At 41.5% G+C, this 19,531-nt stretch overlaps 2 protein-coding genes across 2 annotated transcripts in view; both read right to left on the bottom strand.

Moving 5' to 3' along the window:
• The window catches only part of LOC141541743 (zinc finger protein 28 homolog), a 40,839-nt gene that overhangs the window by 5,830 nt on the left and 15,478 nt on the right, over positions 1-19,531 (bottom strand). Inside the window, exons 3-5 of the mRNA XM_074266542.1 lie at positions 17,630-17,716; positions 16,462-16,588; positions 15,925-16,020 (exon numbers count right to left, since the gene is read on the bottom strand). Of these exons, the coding sequence (XP_074122643.1) occupies positions 15,925-16,020; positions 16,462-16,588; positions 17,630-17,716 (310 nt within the window). The remainder of the gene's footprint in view (positions 1-15,924; positions 16,021-16,461; positions 16,589-17,629; positions 17,717-19,531) is intronic.
• LOC141556362 (uncharacterized) lies at positions 6,436-15,488 on the bottom strand. The gene is made up of 2 exons (XM_074290371.1): positions 15,145-15,488; positions 6,436-13,911 (listed from the first exon to the last, which is right to left on the bottom strand). The coding sequence occupies exon 2, from the start codon at positions 13,856-13,858 to the stop codon at positions 11,342-11,344; it is 2,517 nt and encodes an 838-aa protein (XP_074146472.1). The 5' UTR covers positions 13,859-13,911; positions 15,145-15,488; the 3' UTR covers positions 6,436-11,341.

Below are 19,531 nucleotides of genomic sequence, written 5' to 3'. Positions count from 1 at the left end.
TGGATTAATGGGCAGTGCTGATGATATTATCACCCTTCCTTTTCCTCCTCCCCCTTCTCCCTTGGCCCAAGAAGGTGAGGCAGAGGGAAGAATTGGAAAATTCCCCAAAGGCTGATTTAAAATCAAACCTGAGCTTTGCACATAAAAAGAACTAAACTTCTTCTCAATGAAAGAGTAATCAATAAATTCCTTAAAACAACAATGAACAAGGTAAACCAACAAAACGCTAAGAAGAATTTCTACAACTGAAGTCCATGTGGTTCGTTTATTTCCTTCCTTAGTTTCTGCCACTGGTTTGAACTCTTCCTGTTCTATCTGTAGTAACCTAGCTTTTTCTTCTTTCTCTATCTCCATCTGTAGTTTAACCTGCAATTCCAGCAACTCTTGCTGTGGCATTTTATACTCTATGCTGTCATACATACGCATTAGCTCTAGGTTGCTCCCTCTTCGAGCTGTATTTACTGGGTGTGGGGATAGCCTTCTGGGAGCTTGATTACAAGCTTCCTGCTGTTCTTCAGTGGTGATCTTTGTTAAAAGATCTTCCATCTGGCTCTTTAACCTCTTGATATAAGCATTATGTTCAGCTGTGTCCTTGAGTCTGATCCCAGATTTAACTGGGTCCATATTGCTTCTCTGTCTTCCCTCTTAAGTGGCGTTTCTACCGGATCTTTCAGAATCTTAATTCTGAATATTAAATATTTTCAAAACCTGATAATTCCTGATGCGTCCACGTTGAGCGCCATTTGTAACGTGCTCTCCTGGCAGTTACAATTACTAGTCTGTCCTAGACCCACCAGAGTACCTTTGACCACTGTCCTTTGCAGTGTGAGCTCTACCCGGCTCGCCTCCTCTGAGGCCTTCTAAGGTCTCTGGCCACAATCTCTTGAATCTATAGCTTAATAACCGGTAGCGCACTCAAGAACAACCACGTGTAATCTTAAAAGCCTTTATTATACCTACTCACATAATGCCCTAGCTGATGCCCTGACTTGTTGGTTCCCGAGTGAACACCTGGTCAGAAGACCCACGTGTTCACTACCAAAATCCTTACCTCTTTCGGCTACCCATCTTGGCTTGGCCACCCAGGCTAGGAGCCAGGGTGAACAGCACGAGGTTAAAGAGGGCGGTTGCTGCCTGCAGTGGGCTTATATAGGGCCTGTGAGGTCACACACACAGCCAATCAGCGAGAGAGTCACCCATTACAAAACTATCTCAATATGGCCAGGATCCCGCCCAAGGGCAGTCCTAATATCCACAGAAATTACTTCTGGGCCTCAATCCCGATGCACTGTGTCCGCCCATTTAAAGGGCCCTTACAACCTGAAGCATAATAGATTCTGCTCCAGCCTTTTACCTTTAATCTGTATGTATCTCTCTGCTTTAAATGTGTTTCTTGTACACGACATATTATGGGATTCTGACTTTTAATCCATTCTCCTAACTGCTTATGTTTTGTAGGAAAGTTCACTTCATTCACATTTACAGTTAAAACTATTAATTCTGTATTTCCTGCCATCTTATTAACCCCAAATTATATGTTTCTCTTTCCTTATCCCCTTTCCTTCCTCCCCAGTATTTTATTTATGAGCACTACTTGCCTGAAGCAGTCCTCCCCCTTTCTTATACCATTCCCCTACTATTTCTGTTTTCCCTCCTATTTAGCCTACCTCTTTCTTGTTTGCCTTTCCCCTCCCACTTTTCATTAAGATTAGAGAAGTTTCTCAGTGAAACCAAATATATCTAATATAATTTTGAGCCAAATCTGATGAGATTAAGATTCACACAATATTAGTCACCCTCCCTTCCTTCCCTCAATTATAATAGGTTTTCTTTGCCGCTTCCTGAGATGTAATTTCACTCATTTTAACTACATTTCCCCCTTTTTGTCTGTTATGATCCCATTTCAACCTCTAGTTTCTTTTTTATATTATAACAGTAAAATGAGATTATATATGTATTCTCTATGTACACCCATAACAGAAATAGTTCTCAAGAGTTTTATTTTTCTTTTTACCTTTTTGTGATCATCTTGAGTTTTGTATTTAGAAGCCAAATTTTTTGTTTAGCTCTGATCTTTTCATAAAAAATAAATAGAATTTCTTCCCCACTCCTTAAGTTTATTTGGATGATGTCTCTTCTTTTTATAAGCCAGGTACCCTTAACAAGATAGATAGAAATGATTTGATTCTATTGGTGCCTGCAGAATTCAGCTATGTTTTTATATTGTGCTGGTGTATAATTTTTTTAAGTAAAATGGAATTTTTAAAATTATTCAGAATAGAAGTCTCATATAACTTCCTCTTTTTAGACCCAAGGGCCACCTTCTCATAACTCTACCAGGTGTGATAGTTGATAAATAATTTTCCTGAAAACAAAGCAAAGCAAAACAAAACAAAACAAAACAAAACAAAAAAACAACCTTTAATGTATATTATTCATATTGTTGTAGACATGTCAACAATAGTTTGTATTTCCACTGTTCATTATTTGGGTCAGTTTTTTCATATTTCCCTAATAATATTGATGAGCCCCTTTTATAAGCACTTGGTGATGAAGGTAGGTGGAGTCCCAGGCTCCTGGCCGGCTTTCAGCCTCGGTCAGCATTGAGCTCAGATCCTGAGGAGGATGGGGAAAGCCCAGTGACCAGGATTTGTAAATCAAAGGTCAGCCATGGGGAGGGTTTCTTAAAGGGACCTCAACCCCCATCCATATTATGGGGCCTTCCAAAAGTTTAAGCCTGTTAAATCCAAAGCAGTTTTAGAATTTATTTCATTTTGATTAAAAATGCTATGTTCAATCAGAATACTGGGGACAGTGAAATCTAGACAAAGCTTATTTATCAAAGGAAAGTAATTGTTTTCACTTTTTCTTTCAGATTGGAATGGCAGGCCTCATACTAAAGAGTCATCTCCAAAGTATTTCTATGAAAGACTTATCCCAGCAAAGATCCTTATGAGATAATCAATGCTTTGCCAAGATGGGAAAAGCTTGGGAGTATTATGGCAAGTTAAAGAATGAGCAGAACAATGAAAAGAAACATTCTAGACAAGGAAAAGTAATCCAAACAGAAACTCCCAATGAAACAAAAAACTCTGAATACAGTAAATTCAGCCAGACCTTTAGCCCAGAGCCTGTCAGTTTTATACAATATTGAGTATCTATAGTAATGAAACTCCATAAAAGTGATATTTAGATTTTACCATGCATTCAGACCAAAGTCAGTATAATTTAAATTATTCTCAGAAGTATTCTAATGTCAAGAAATGTCAGAAATCCTTTAGTTGCGATACTGACTGCATTAAAAATGGAATTCAAGCTAAAGAGAAACTTCATCAAAGTGGGAATTCTTTCCTCCCAAATAATGCATTTATTCTACATCAGAGAACTGATACCGGGGGGAAAAAGTGTTATATATTGACGAATTGTAGGAATACAGATCTAAATCAACATTCTAACATTCAAGATAAAAACAAACTTTATAAATGCAGTCAATGTGGAAAGACCTTCCAGTAAAAAATAACTCTTACAGAACATTACAGAATTCATACTACACAGAAACCCTTTGAATGCAACTGAATGTAGAAAGGCCTTCCACCAGAAGATAGATCTTATGTCATTGTAGGATTCATATTGGAGAAAAATCTTTTGAATGCAGATTGTGGGAAAGCCTTTTCCTGGAGGATGGCACTGACTCCACATAAGAGAATTCATAGTGGAGAGAGACTCTATGAATGCAATGAATGTGGGAAGACATTCTGACAAAGTTCTAAACTTTCTCTGCACCATAGAACTCATTCAGGAATAAAATCTCACAAATGCAATGTGTGTGGGAAAGCATTCTCTCAATAGTCAGCTCTTGCACAACTGCAACATTCACACTGTAGCTTTTAAATGCAGTGATTGTGGGAAAGCTTTTTCTGGAGCACAGCACTAACTCAATATCAGAGAACTCACCCTGGAGAGAAACCCTATGAGGGAGTTGCAAAGGAGCTCTTTACTGGGGAGGGGATAATCAGTAGTGAGTGATCACAATGTGTCTTAAAAGTAAAGGGACCATCAATAAAAGCAAACTTCAGCCAGAGCACAGAACTTCCTAAATATTCTCATGCTCCTAGCATGAAAGATAGCTATAGGGAAGATAATAGTATAGTAAGAAGGTGAGATTAGGATATTTATTTTGATTAGTTATGAATGTTTTAATTGCAGCTTGTAGTCAGCACTCAAGTACCTTAAGAATTTTTTTTTAATTTTAATTTTATTTTATAATTATAACTTTTTTTTTGACAGTACATATGCATGGGTAATTTTTTACAACATTATCCCTTGCACTTACTTCTATTCAGATTTTTTCCCTTCCTCTCCCAACCCCCTCCCCCAGATGGCATGTTAAATATATTACAGTATATTCTAGATACAATATATGTGTGTAAAACCAAATTTCTTGTTGCACAGGAAGAATTAGTTTCAGAAGGTAAAAATAACAGTTTACATTCATTTCCCAGTGTTCCTTTTCTGGATGTAGCTGATTCTGTCCATCATTAATCAATTGGAATTGGATTAGCTCTTCTCTATGTTGAAGATATCCACTTCCATCAGAATACATCCTCATACAGTATCATTGTTGAAGTGTACAGCGATCTTCTGGTTCTGCTCTTTTCACTCAGCATCAGTTGATGTAAGTCTCTCCAAGCCTCTCTGTATTCCTCCTGTTGGTCATTTCTTACAGAACAATAATATTCCATAACATTCATATACCATAATTTACCCAACCATTCTCCAATTGATGGACATCCATTCATCTTCCAGCTTCTAGCCACTACAAAAAGGGCTGCCACAAACATTTTGGCACATACAGGTCCCTTTCCCTTCTTTAGTATTTCCTTGGGATATAAGCCCAGTAGTAGTATGGCTGGGTCAAAGGGTATGCACACTTTGATAACTTTTTGGACATAATTCCAGATTGCTCTCCAGAATGGTTGGATTCTTTCACAACTCCACCAACAATGCATCAGTGTCCCAGTTTTCCCACATCCCCTCCAACATTCATCATTATTTGTTCCTGTCATCTTAGCCAATCTGACAGGTGTGTAATGATATCTCAGAGTTGTCTTAATTTGCATTTCTCTGATCAATAGTGATTTGGAAGTACCTTAAGAATTTGTGCTTATGCCCTATTCCACTGAACACTTTTCTCAGTGTCTTGAGATAATGTGTGTAAGACATTTTGCAAAGTTTAAAGTACCTTGCACATGAAATTCGATGTTATTAAAGGCATAGTCTTATTCGATTTATTGATGGATCAGGAAAAAATAGTTTGGTTTGTCTCTTCCCACACCTTATTTGAAGGAATCTAAGAAGTTCCAGAAGGGAAGGGGAGGAGGGTCAGCATGGAGAATAGGTAGGATATGTAACGTGGGAAATTATTTTATTTAGGCCTTTGGCTTATTCCACTTGATATTATTCCATTGAGTGATTCCAAAGGGGCAGTGATTATTACTGAATTTGTCTACTGATATATAGTTAGCCAATCTAGCACTTGTTTAACTGTAGGAAGCTAACTAGAGGACATCTATCCTTTTTTGCCTGATGAGTAATGACCAAGCTCAATATGGGGGAAGTAACTCAATGACATGGAAAGGCTCCTAGCTATTTTTTGATTGCCTCTCCACCTCTACCCCTTTGTTGGAGTAACAAGCCTATGGCACTTGGCTAGCACATACTATGAGAACTTGACAAACCATCACCCCAGTTTTCTTTTGTTGAAGCTGCTTACATCCCTTTGCTGCACAACAAATGGCTGTAAGCTCTACCCTTATTTGCACACCTCTACTGTTTCAGAAGGCATGAATTAAAGTTTCTTCTTCTGGATGGTCAAGATAAGGATCTATCAACGAATGAGACTGTATCTTTCTTTGCCTTTTCTGAATCATGAAGCACTATAAAACCAAGCCCATGGAGACAGGGGGCATCTCAGATTGTGAGAAGATCTGAGGTCCACTACATTAGTATTAATTCCCTGTAATAAAATGTTACTGGCTCCAAACTCTGCCTTATTTTCTTATAGATTAGACAGTTTTGGAGCCCATGTTGCTATGTACTTGATAGAATGGGGAGTCAGGAGGGTTTTATGTAAGGACAGATTTAATTCTTTCAACAATCAACATTTTACACTTGAGGAAATTAAAGCAGACTGGAGTTGTAACTTAAGGTCACAGATTTAAACTTGGGTCTTCCTGAGTCCAAATTCAGGCCAATATTCATCACAATGCTGCCTCAGATCTAGGACTGATCTATGTGTACACCTATCCCCATGCCTCTAATTATTCTTTTTTTCTCCTCAAATCATCTTTGATATATGTTTTTATATTACACGTACCATGAATAAGAAAGCTCCTTGAACTGGAGATTGTTGGAATACCCATTGCCTTCCATGAATCAGACCACAAACAAGACTTTATTCAGCATTTAGCATCAGGAAGTAGAAGAGCAAAAACACTCCCTGTCTCCAAGGATCATACAGTGTTAATAGGAGAGACAACCTGAAAGTAGTTGGATCCATAAAAAATAAGAACAGAGACCAGCTCATCTCAATGACCAGCCCCTGAAAGATCTGAGGCTTCCAGAAAGACAGGGAAGAGGATATTGAGAAAAAACTTAAGTGACATTCACTGAAAATACATGGGTGGGCCATGGAACATTGTTTTTAAGCAACAGCAAGTCTGCTATTCTTAGGTGTCTGCAGGCTGAGAATACTGTATTTTCTATAGAAGAGGCAGAGAAGGGAGAGACACCAATATAAGTTCTGCTTCCTGATTTCTGTGTGCAAATGACTCCCTTAACACCTTAAGGAGACCAGGAAGCTTTCAGAAGAGGTTTAGACATCAGAGAGTGGATCCTTCTTGGCAGAGCAAATTCTTCAGCACATGCTTGCTGTACTGAGGAATTCATAGGTCTATTAAAAACATATATATTGTGGATGTACTCAGTTCGTACATTAGAATATGTGTAGTTTTCTTCTCAATAGAATAGTTAATCTTATTCATAAAGCTAAGTTATGTGCCTAGCATTAAAGAGTCTTTTCCTGGTTCGTTGGGGGGAAGGGGGCTGACTTGCTCTTTTTTGTCCTTTTATCCCCAGGATATGGCACAATGCCTGACACAAAGTTTCATCTTGGAGCCATAAGCTCTGCAGATTTGCAAGGACCCCCAAATCTTGTCTGAAACAGCATCCACCCTGCTCCCCATTATCTGAGGACCTTTGGGTCTGAAATGGAGGTGGTCTGGTCACTGACAAGAAGCTCATGACCTTAGAGTCTGCTAAGACTATTAAGAGTCCTGCTTTGCTGAAGCACCTGAGTGATCTTGTACCAGGGGATGCTTCTATCACTAAGGCCTCTGTTATGTTATAGAACTTACACATTAACTTTCTTAGTATTTTTTCCCAATGACATTTTTAACATTCATTTAAAAAAATTTCGAGTTTTAAATTGTCATTTTTTCTTCCCTTATCCCCCAATCCCCACTGAAGATGATAAGCAGTTAATAGGTTATATATGTACAATCATGCCTGTAAAACATAATTCCATATAGTCATGTTGTAAAAGAAGAAACAGATCAAAAGGAAAAAAGGCACAAAAAAAAGTGAAAAATAATATACTTCAGCTGTAAACAGAGAAACAGCAGTTTTTCTCTGGAAATATGATATTTTCCATTATGAATCCTTTGACATTATCTTTGAATACTGTATAAGAGAGAATAGCTTAAACTTCCTCATACAATATTATCGTTACTGTTTCCAGTGTTCTCGTTTTGCTCACATCACATTCAGTTCTTGTAAGTCTTTCTAAGGTTTTTCTAGAATCGGCATGCTCATTGTTTCTTAAAGCACAAATAGTATTCCTTTACATCTATGTGCTGCAAGTCGTTAAGTCATATCCCAATTGATGGTCATCCTCTCAATTTCCAATTATTGGCCACTGTAAGGGCCCTTTATATGGGCGGGCACAGCGCAACAGGAGATTTGAGTGGCCCAGAAGTAATCTCTGTGGATATAGGACTGCCCTATGGGTGGGATCCTGTCCATATTGAGATAGCTTCGTAATGGGTAACGGCTCTCTCGCTGGTTGGCTGTGTGTGACCTCACAGGCCCTTTATAAGCCCACTGCAGTCAGCAATTGCTCTCTTTAACCTGGCTCCCTAACCTGGGGTACCCAAGCGAAGCTGATGGATAGCCAAGAGGTAAGGAGTTTGGTAGTGAACACATGGGTCTTCAGACCAGATGTTCACTAGGGAGCTGACAAGTCAGGGCATTATGTAAGTAGGTGTTAGGATTACAAGGTGAGTTCTCACCTTGTCACTGTCCAGAAAACCTGAGTTCTCACCTCGTAATCCTAACATCATATGTAAAGTTCTTGAATTGTGAGGGTCCAGTTGTCTACTCAATTATAATCCTTCTCTGGGAGGAGATCTGTAAAATCTTTTCCTCTGTGCGCAGGTTTCTTGGGAGCTCTGAATCTCCTCCAGCTCTTGTCCTTCCCCAAATCAGAATGGTCTCCTTTCAGCCTGCCTGGTGTCAAAACTCTATCCCAGAGTCGATTCTCTCAGGCCCAATGCTGCACTTCTTTTATCCTCCCAGAGAATAGGCATGTGAGAATACTTCCACCAATGAACTTGCTCCTCTTAGAATTCCTAAGGTGTAAACTCCCTTTAAAGGCCTGAACCAAAGTTCTGAGCCAGAGAACTGTCAAGTCAACCTGAATTCTCACCTTGTCACTGTCAAGACAACCTGAGTTCTCACCTTGTAATCCTAACATCTCCCCCTTTCTTTTGATTTAGAACATAGGGTAGTCATGACCTTGAAACATAAATCCATCAATATGGGAGGTATTACACATAATTACATAAACACAAAACAACATAGTGTAATACAGTAACATAGTAACATAACACTAGAAGTATGTAACAAATAACATGATCAAATAATCATAAATTGAGAATTTATAAATGTCCACAAGTCCATTGTCCATTAGTCTCATCTTGTGTTAGGAAATCCAGTGATTCCTGCTGGTTTTAAAGTTCTTTAAGAGTCTTCTTATTAGCCATGCTCTTTCAGTGTCAGATGTCTCTTAGATTTTCTCCTTTATTTTGAGGTCTTTCTCTTTTTCTGTCTCTCTCCGTTGGACAAGGCGAATACGACTTGTTGGCACCCATCTGGTTCCTTCTCCTGCTGAAGAAATACAAACAAACCCTCTCTCCCAGGCAGTTAACCTATCTAATTTCCTTCTTTTTACCACTTTCTAAATCTCTTCTCATCAACTGGCAATTACATTGGAGTTGTTTGCACTGGACACAGCCCTGTTGGTTTAAAAGGCCTATATTCTCCCCAAGTGTAATCCATTTTTGCAACCTGATTGCCTTTTGGCTGACTTATCAGGTAATCCCTTTCTGCTATGTGATTGCTTTTCTGTTGGTTGATCAAATTAGATTCCTGACCTTCTAAAGGTTCTTTGGGTGTAACATCATCTGCCATCATGCCCCAAGTCTTTTTTGCCTGGGGCCCTGGACCTGGGCCCCTCATCCCATTTCCCTGAATTATTCTACACTCTGATGCCCAATGGAGTCCTCTGTTGCGTTTTGGACATGGGGTTTTAGATCTTCTTTCACCCTGTCTTCTCACTCTATCTCCATATTTACACTGAGCTCTTAGATGTCCAATTTTTCCACATTAGAAACATCAACGAGTTTCTCTAGAAGTTCCTTGCCAGGAGGGACCCTGTCTTTCCACATTCATCATAGTCTGGGTGTAAAAAGTATTTGTTCCCACTGTAGCACAGCGTCTTATGATCTCCTCTAAAGGAGCATCTTTGTCTAATCCCCATATAATTCTTTTGCAAATCTCATTGGCATTTTCCTTAGCCAGATGTCTGGTCATTATTTCTGTAGCTGCATTTTCTCCAATAGTTCTTTTGACAGCAGTTTGCAAACATCCCACAAAATCCGCAAAAGGTTCATTGGGACCTTGTTCTATTTTAGTGAAAGCCTCTCCCCGATCTTTCTGTCCAGGGAGGACACCCCAAGCTTTTATTGCAGCCTTGGCAATTTGCTCATATATTGTCATAGTATAATTAATCTGTTCTAAATTCTCAACATACCAACCTTCACCAGCTAAGTACTCAAAAGTGAATTTTGTGTTAATTCCCATTTCCAAATTGCATCTGACTTGAATTTTACATAATTCATGAAACTCTGCAAGCCATAACAATTTTTGCCCAGGTTCTAGACATGTCCTTGCTATGGATTTCCAATCATTCGGGGTTAGGACTTCATAAGGCAAACCATCTAGTAACATTTTAACATAAACTGATGTAGCCCCATAAAGGGTACAACCTTTTTTTTCAAATCTTTAATTTTATTCAAATCTAAAGGTGCATATCTTCTCCTTTTTTGACCTACAGGGTCAATCTCTTCAATCACAGGATATGCATGTACAAAATCACTTATATCCTGTCCTTCTCTCTTAGCTTTAACCAATGCTTTTTCTAATCTTGTCATAGACTTAGACTGCTTCACAGACTTTCTGCCTCTTCTCCTCCTCCTTCTTGCTCCACCTCTGAAAGGTTAATTGAGGGAGGAGATGGGAGGTGCTCCTGTTGCTGTTGCTCAGAATTGTACTTAACTTCATTGTTATCTGATTCATCCTTTTCACCTAGTTTAGTTGACACTTCCCCATTTTGCTCCTTCTTCTCTTCCTTTAGAATAACAATTTTTAAAGCCATTTGGATTAAATTGTAGGTATGAAGTGTATCTTTGGAAATTTAGTATGGTCTGGAATTGTAGTGTTCACCTAATTGCTTTCCTACTAATTCCCATTCATCTAGATCCAATTCTTTTTCCAGAGAAAAACAAGGACATGTGACCTTCACAGTTTTTAAAAGTTCAGTAATCTCCTCCAAAATTATAATCAATCCCTGGTTTTTCATAACCTTGATGATGCTCTCTAAATATTTTCCTTGAACAGAAGGCGTTTGCCCCATTTCACTATAAGAGATTGCTGGTTTAGCCCTTAACAAGTTAAATTCCTTATTTATCTATTAGAACACTCATTTAATCTTTAACAAAGTTTCCTTGTTACTCACGGTTCTGGGTCAGAGAGACTGAGATCTGGATTGGAGGCTTTTCCACTGGATTTAGGATTGTGTCTGTCCCTGTTCAGGCGCCATTACTGAGGGAATCCTGGTTAGTTTCTTTTCCTCCGCTGGCTAATATGCTTAAATTCAGTTTCTCTTGGGTATGATCAGTAAAAGCAGACTTCTGAAGGACCACAACTTCCCACACATGCTGCACTAATGAGATTTTAGTCTTGTATGAGTTCTCCTGTGTTGAGTCATGTTGGAGTTGGATAGGAATGTCTTCCCACACTCACTACACTCATAGGGTCTCTCTCCAGTGTGAATTCTCTTATGTACGGTTAGCATTGTCCCAGAAGTAAAGGCTTTCCCACAATCACTGCATTTAAAAGGCTTCTCTCCAGTATGAATCCTGGTATGAATGGTAAGAGTAGATTTTTTAGAGAACGCCTTTCCACACACGCTACACTGATGAGGTTTCAGTCCGGTATGAATGCTCTGGTGTTGAGTCATGTTGGACTTAGATAGGAATGTCTTCCCACACTCACTACACTCATAGGGTCTCTCTCCAGTGTGAATTCTCTGATGTAAGGACAGTGATGTGCCCCCAGGAAAAGCTTTCCCACAGTCATTACATTTAAAAGGCTTTTCTCCAGTATCAATATTGTTATGATTAGTAAGAGTAGACTTCTGAGAGAACGCCTTCCCACACACGCTGGACGAATGAGGTTTTAGTTCCATATGACTTTTCCGGTGGTTATTCAGGACGTAGTTTCTTTGGAATGTCTTCCCACACTCACTACACTCATAGGGTCTCTCTCCAGTATGAGTTCTCTGATGTCGACTCAGGTCTGAGTGGCAAAGAAAGGTTTTCCCACAGTCACTGCATTTAAAAGGTTTCTCTCCAGTGTGATTTCTGTAGTGCTGTCTAAGATTTACTTTCCACCAGAAGGCCTTTCCACAGTCACTACATTTGAAAGGTTTCTCTCCAGTATGAATGTTGCAGTGACGAGTGAGTTCTGATTTCATATGAAAGGCCTTTCCACATTCACTGCATTTGAAAGGTTTCTCTCCAGTGTGAATTTTGTAGTGCTGTCTAAGATTTACTTGCTTCCAGAAGGCCTTTCCACAGACACTGCATTTAAAAGGCTTCACTCCAGTATGAATGTTACAGTGGTGTATGAGTTCCGATTTCATGTGGAAGGCCTTTCCACAGTCACTGCATTTGAAAGGTTTCTCTCCAGTGTGAATTCTGTAGTGTCTTGTAAGAGTTGCTTTCTGATGGAAGACTTTTCCACATTCACTGCATTCATATGGTTTCTCTCCAGTGTGAATTCTGTAGTGCTGTGTAAGATTTACTTGCTTCCGGAAAGCCTTTCCACAGTCACTGCATTTGAAAGGTTTCTCTCCAGTGTGAATTCTGTAGTGCTCTGTAAGATGTCCTTTCTTCTGGAAAGCCTTTCCACAGTCACTGCATTTGAAAGGTTTCTCTCCAGTGTGAATTCTGTAGTGTCTTGTAAGAGTTGCTTTATGATGGAAGACTTTTCCACATTCACTGCATTCATATGGTTTCTCTCCAGTGTGAATTCTGTAGTGCTCTGTAAGATTTCCTTTGTTCCGGAAAGCCTTTCCACAGTCACTGCATTTGAAAGGTTTCTCTCCAGTGTGAATTCTGTAGTGTTTTGTAAGAGTTGCTTTATGATGGAAGACTTTTCCACAGTCACTGCATTCATGTGGTTTCTCTCCAGTGTGAATTCTGTAGTGCTCTGTAAGATTTCCTTTCTTCCGGAAAGCCTTTCCACAGTCACTGCATTTGAAAGGTTTCTCTCCAGTGTGAATTCTGTAGTGTCTTCTAAGAGTTGCTTTATGATGGAAGACTTTTCCACATTCACTGCATTCATATGGTTTCTCTCCAGTGTGAATTCTGTAGTGCTCCGTAAGACTTCCTTTGTGCCGGAAGGCCTTTCCACAGTCACTGCATTTGAAAGGTTTCTCTCCAGTGTGAATTTTGCAGTGCTGAATGAGTTCCAATTTCAGGCGGAAGGCCTTTCCACAGTCACTGCATTTGAAAAGTTTCTCTCCAATGTGAATTCTGTAGTGCTGTGTAAGATTTACTTTCCGCCTGAAGGCCTTTCCACAGTCACTGCAGTTATAGGATTTGTTTTCACTCTGAATACTGGAATGTTGAGGCAGATCTGCCTTCTGACAGGATGGCTTCTCACATGGAGACATTTCAGAGCACTTTTTTCCAATATGACTTTTCTGGTGTAGAGTAAGTTCATTGTTCAGGAGGAAAGAATTCCCTTTTTCATGAAACTGCTCTTCAGTAAGATTTCCTGATGTTTTAATGGGGTCCAAATCAGAATGGAAAACTTTCTGACATTTCTTCCCCTCAGAATAGTTCTTCTGTGAACAGATTTGAGTGCGCTGTCTTTGGTCCGACTCCCTGGTGAAGCTCCTTCTCTGATTCTCTCTGTTAAGGAGATCCATTACTATAGATAGTACCTGTTGTGGAACGAAGACTGGCTTTGGGCTGGAGCTTTGGCTGTATTTACAGGATTCAGAGGCTCTGACTTCAACAACAGCTTCTGTTTGGATTTCTTTCCCTTGTCTGGAATATTCCCCCTCATTGTTTTGTTCTTTCTTAAACCTGCCATGATGCTCCCAGGCTTTTCCCATCTCAGAGGTACAAGGGCCATCCCTTAAGGATTTGGTTGGGGATAAGTCTTTCATAGAAACACTTAACTTTGGAGTGGAATCCTTGGTCTGAGGCCTAGTGCCCCCATCTGAAAGAAAGGAAAAGCAGAAATGCTTTTTCATTGGCTGAATAAGCTTTCCGGTACACTTCACTTTCCCCAATATTCCATCTATTATAAGCACTTTTAAGCAATTTTCAACTTCAATTGAAATCAATGTTGATGATTTCCACAATTTCTTTGAATTCACCAGGCCTATTCTTTCATATAACGCAACAATATTATATTTGGTGAAAATGCAAAAACTGATGCAGAAAATGTCAAATTAATGAAAACAGGAACAACTGCTGGTTCCCATATACCAACAGGAAGAAAATAGCTTAAAGTATTTTTTCAAGAAAATTCTCATCTGATATGGATCCACACTTAATACCATGTACCAAGATAAGATCAAAATGGGTCCATGATTTAGGCATAAAGAATGAGATCATAAATAGATTAGAGGAGCAGAGAATAGTCGACCTCTCAGACCTGTGGAGGAGGAAGGAATTTATGACCAGAGGAGAATTAGAGGTCATTATTGATCACAAAATAGAAGATTTTGATTACATCAAACTAAAAAGTTTCTGTACAAACAATACTAATGCAAACAAGATTAGAAGGGAAGTTACAAATTGGCAAAATATTTTTGAAAGGAAAGGTTCTGACAAAGGTCTCATTTCCAAAATATATAGAGAACTGACCCTGATTTATAGGAAACCAAACCATTCTCCAATTGATAAATGGTCAAGGGATATGAACAGACAATTCTCAGATGATGAAATTGAAACTATTTCCACTCATATGAAAGAGTGTTCCAAATCACTACTGATCAGAGAAATGAAAATTAAGACAACTCTGAGATACCACTACACACCTGTCAGACTGGCTAAGATGACAGGAACAAATAATGATGAATGTTGGAGGGGAAGTGGGAAAACTGGGACACTGATACATTGTTGGTGGAGTTGTGAAAGAATCTAGCCATTCTGGAGAGCAATCTGGAACTATGCCCAAAAAGTTGTCAAATTCTGCATACCCTTTGACCCAGTATTGCTGTTATTGGGATTATATCCCAAAGAAATACTAAAGAGTGGAAAGGGACCTGTATGTGCCAAAATGTTTGTGGCGCCCTTTTCATAGTGGCCAGAAACTGGAAGATGAATGGATGGCCATCAATTGGAGAATGGTTGGGTAAATTATGGTATATGAAGGTTATGGAATATTATTGCTCTGTAAGAAATGACCAGCAGGAGGAATACAGAGAGGCCTGGAGAGACTTACATCAACTGATGCTGAGTGAAATGAACAGAACCAGAAGATCACTATACACTTCAACAACAATACTGTATGAGGATGTATTCTGATGGTAGTGGAAATCTTCAACCTAAAGAAGATCCAACTCACTTCCAGTTGATCAATGATGGACAGAAACAACTACACCCAGAGAAGGAACACTGGGAAGCAAATGTAAATTGTTAGCACTACTGTCTATCTACCCAGGTTACTTATACCTTCGGAAGCCAATAATTAATGTGCAACAAGAAAATGGTATTTACACACATATATTGTATCTAGGTTATATTGTAACACATGTAAAATGTATGGGATTACCTGCCATCGGGGGGAGGGAGTGGAGGGAGGGAGGGGATAATTTGGAAAAATGAATTAAAAAAAAAAAAAAAAAGAAAAAGAAAATTCTCATCTGAAAATCACCCCTGGAGGAGAACTGACAGTGGGACCATTGGGTCTAAGAAGAGGAAGCTCTGGGTCACACTTCCACTGCAGAGTTCCCCTTGGCTCTGCAAAAAGGTAAAAGCAATTCAAAGTTCCACCCACAGAGTAGAGTACTGCTCATTCAGGAAGCACCAATAGAACTGAATCATGTCCACCTGTACCTACCAAGTGACTTTGGTATAAAAAGGCAACATCATCCAAACAAACTAGACAGGAGGAAAATTACCTCCAAGATCTATGAGAGGGAGAAGGTCACATCCAGGATCACGAGGTGCCCATTTTCAGGGGTTCTCAGACAGTGTCACATACTCTGGCTCACTCACTCACCTAACCAGCAAGCTCTTGAGACACTGTCCAGTGGAATCCCATGTGCTCTCCCTGACTCCAGCTGAGAGATCACGTCCCCATCGGACTCCACAAGACCTAGTCATGAGAAAGTGATGGAAAGGAAGGGTCACCTCCCAGCCCAATCTCCACAGACCCCTAGGAGCAAGCTTGAAAGGCCAGGGAGTCTGTGGAGGAGCATCCAGAGACATCTGAAGGGGGAGCTGGTTTGTTTGTTAGAAAGATGCAGAGATGGGACACATCAGGGAATTGGGTTCAGAAAGACAAAGAACTCATTTGTCCATCCCATTCTGAGGTCATGACTCTAGTCTTTGCCCTGGGACTTTAATAGAGCTGGGGCTGGGGTAGGGATCACCCCGGGGAGAAATTAGTTTTCAGACACACAAAGCAAGGACCCTTGATTCAGGACCAGGGAGAACATGGGTGCCCTGGCTTTGTCCCTCGAAAATGAGCAAGGGCTGGGGTTTCTTGAGAAGCCCTTCATGAGCACATCCTGGGCCCCAGAGCAGCCCTTCTTACCCAGGCAGACCAGGTTCCTGTAGTTCTCCAGCATCACGTCCCAGTAAAGCTCCTTCTGGGAGGGGTCCAGGAGGCGCCACTCCTCCCGGGTGAAGTCCACAGCCACATCCTGGAATGTCACCGATCCCTGAAACAAATACATTTGTGCCCGGTCAAGGAGGGGGAAGGGAGAGGCAGGGCTCATTCTCACTCTATTCAAGTTTCACAGAACATATTCAAAGCATTTTTTTCCTGTTGCTTACTTGTTATTATTTTATTTTTATGACATATTATCTTTCCAGGTACATAAATAAAGATGGTTTTCAAAATCCATTTTTGTAAGATTTTGAGGGCCAGGTTGTTTCTCCCTCTCCACTTCTCAAAAAAAACAATCCCACATATATTAAATCTCTATGATATTGGACATAAACAATGATTCTTGTGGGGAAAAAAATCAGAAAAAAATAGAAAAAGGACCAGAAAAAAAAAGTGAAAATACTCCTTTGTTTTGCTCCTCATTGAGGCTTCAGAGCTTTTTCTCTGGATGGGAAGGACATTTTCCAGCCCAAGTCCATTGGAACTGCCTTGGATCAGCACATGGCCGAGAAGAACTAAGCCTGGCCCAGCTGATCACTGCACATTCTGAAAGCAAAGCCTTTAGGAGCCTCAGGCTGGGCCAGAGCCTCTTTTTCAAGTCAATAAGCAGTCAGAAAGGTCTCCCTGGGCCAAGCTCTGGGCTAATTCCTGGGGATACAAAAAAGGGCAAAAACTGTCCCTGACTCAGGGAGCTCCCAGTGCAGTGGGGAGACAACAAGGCCCAGAACAGCCCTGAGTGGGGATGGGAGGCCCTGAGCAGCTGAGGGGCAGGAGGGGAGCTGGGAAAGGCAGGGCTTGAGCTGAACCTGGAACAATAAGCCAGAGACTCTTAGCAGGGAGAAAAGCATTCCAGCCAGGGGGAAACCAAGGCAGAGGAGATGGGGGTCATGTGCAAGGAACAGAAACCAGGCCCGTCTGCGTGGCCCACAGGAAGCATGGAGGAACGACTCTAATATATGGGGAAGGGCTCAAACCATTGGGACTGGGTGACTGAAAGGTCTCAGGTGCTCTGAGGCGGGAGAGCTTTGCAGAAAGGGCCTGTCTGCCCTCCAGGACCTTGGACACCTGTCAGGAAGGGGACGGTGCTACTCACCTGGGGGGCCCGGATGGCGAGGACCGTAGGGGCCCGGATGGCCCTCCTCTCCCCTGCACCCCGCATGTGGGCTCCCTGAGGCTGGGCCTGAAAGGAACAAGGATGGGGTTGGCCTTTTGCTCCTCCCAGCTCCCAAACCTCCCACAGCCCTCTTGTTCACACAAACCCCGGGGGAAGGCTTCTCTTTTTCCGGGGCTCAGATCAACTAAACAGGCATTGATGAAATACCTGGTGTATACCTCACTGCACTCTGGGGTACCAGAAATGGCAGGAACAAAATAAAGTCTAGATTTTCTCTCAGCCTTAACTACCCCAGAGCAGTCCTGGAAAATGGCTGGCCACCAGCAGAGGGGTAGACAGTGACACTTAGAAGGATCCATGGTACAAGTCCTGGTGTGTTAGGATTACAAGGTGAGAATTCAGGTTGTCTGGACAATTACAAGGTGAGAATTCAGGTTGACTTGACAGTTCTCTGGCTCAGACCTGTAAAGGCAGTTTACACCTTAGGAATCCTAGAAGGAGCAAGCTCATTGGTTGAAGTGGTTCTTCCCAGAAGCCCTTGCATTATCCCACGCCCATTCTCTGGGAGGATAAAAAGAGGCAACATTGAGCTTGGAAAGCAGTCTGACTGGGGAAGGACAAGAGCTGGAGGAGATTCAGAGCCAGGATTCAGGAAGAAGAAGAGGCTGGCTGGAGGCTCCAGAAGCCTCCCAAGAAACCTGCTCATAGAGGAAAAGATTATACAGAAAAGAAGCCTCCTCCCAGAGAAGGATTACAACTGAGAGGCGATCAGAACATTACACTGGTGGGTTCCCTCGTCTCCCCCACCACTAGCAGGACATCTCCATGCTGTAACTCCCAAGTTCCCATGGAATCCCAAGGATTCCACACACAAATTCGGGGACTCGGTGCAGCCTTGGGGCAGGAGGCACCTCCTCATGTGCGGCTTCCTTCCAGTCTCTGCATCTTCCCACTGGAAAGCAGAGAGATTTCTACTACTCTCCTCTAAAGGGCAGCTCCAGAATGCATCCTTCAGATCCAACACACTGAACCACTTAGCAGAACTAGAATCCGGCCCAGGATGGCACATGGGTCCGGAACCGGGGGGTGGGAAGCTAACGGGATTCTGTTCATCTCCCTTAGAGCCGGAACTAAGCCGTCTCCCATCCTTCTCCTTGGCAGGAAGTATGGGTGTGCTGAAGGCTGAAATACCGGGTTCCATTCATCCATTTCTCAATGAGCCTCGAATCACAGGCTGCAAACCTCTCCTCCTCCTAGTGAAATTGGGCTTTCTTTCACTCTTACCACCTCCCAGAGGTCCTTCATTTTCATCTGGACTCTGTCTGCTCTGCCTGGCTTGTCAGGTCCCGCCCAAACCTCAGGCTATCCCAGCCTGCCCTTCCTTCATTAGGGCCATTCCACTGGGGTCTATGCTGGGCCTGGGTGGAATCAGCACAATTTCTAGCTGAGTTATTAAATGTCTCCCAGCCAGTTTACTCCGGCTTCTGGGAGGAGCAGAAATCTGCCCCATGTCTCCCTTTCCCCTTTTAACCTAAATTTTCTCCTTTAACCCAGAAATCACCAGGGTCTCCTTAGATGATTTAACCCCCTCAGGCAAACAGGTCACTGAAGATCTGGATGCCCCCATGTCTACTAAGAGCCTCCTGGGGGCTCCCACCCTTACATTTCCCAAGGGTTCCAGTGGGAGTCTTTCAAGAACCCGACTCCCCGAATCTTCCTCTAGCTTAACAAGGGAACATATCTGCTGTTCCAGCCTCTGCTGGGGGCAGCCCTTTTGTATACAGCCTCCTTTTTGACATCCCCAACATCTCAAAGGCTTTCTACTGTGAGGAACAGCAAGCCTCCTGTTCCTTCCTCAATATCTCAGCCTCCCTTCCTTGG

The sequence above is a fragment of the Sminthopsis crassicaudata genome, chromosome 1 (genome assembly GCF_048593235.1).
Source record: "Sminthopsis crassicaudata isolate SCR6 chromosome 1, ASM4859323v1, whole genome shotgun sequence".
In the NCBI taxonomy this organism is placed as follows: Eukaryota; Metazoa; Chordata; class Mammalia; order Dasyuromorphia; family Dasyuridae; genus Sminthopsis; species Sminthopsis crassicaudata.
The sequence above is the reverse complement of the archived record's forward strand: the minus strand, read 5'-3'. Positions and strand labels throughout refer to the sequence as shown.

Coding starts and splice junctions, on each gene's coding strand:
- LOC141556362 (XM_074290371.1), bottom strand. CDS start 13,858: ATGAAAGACTTATCCCCAACCAAATCCTTAAGGGATGGCCCTTGTACC.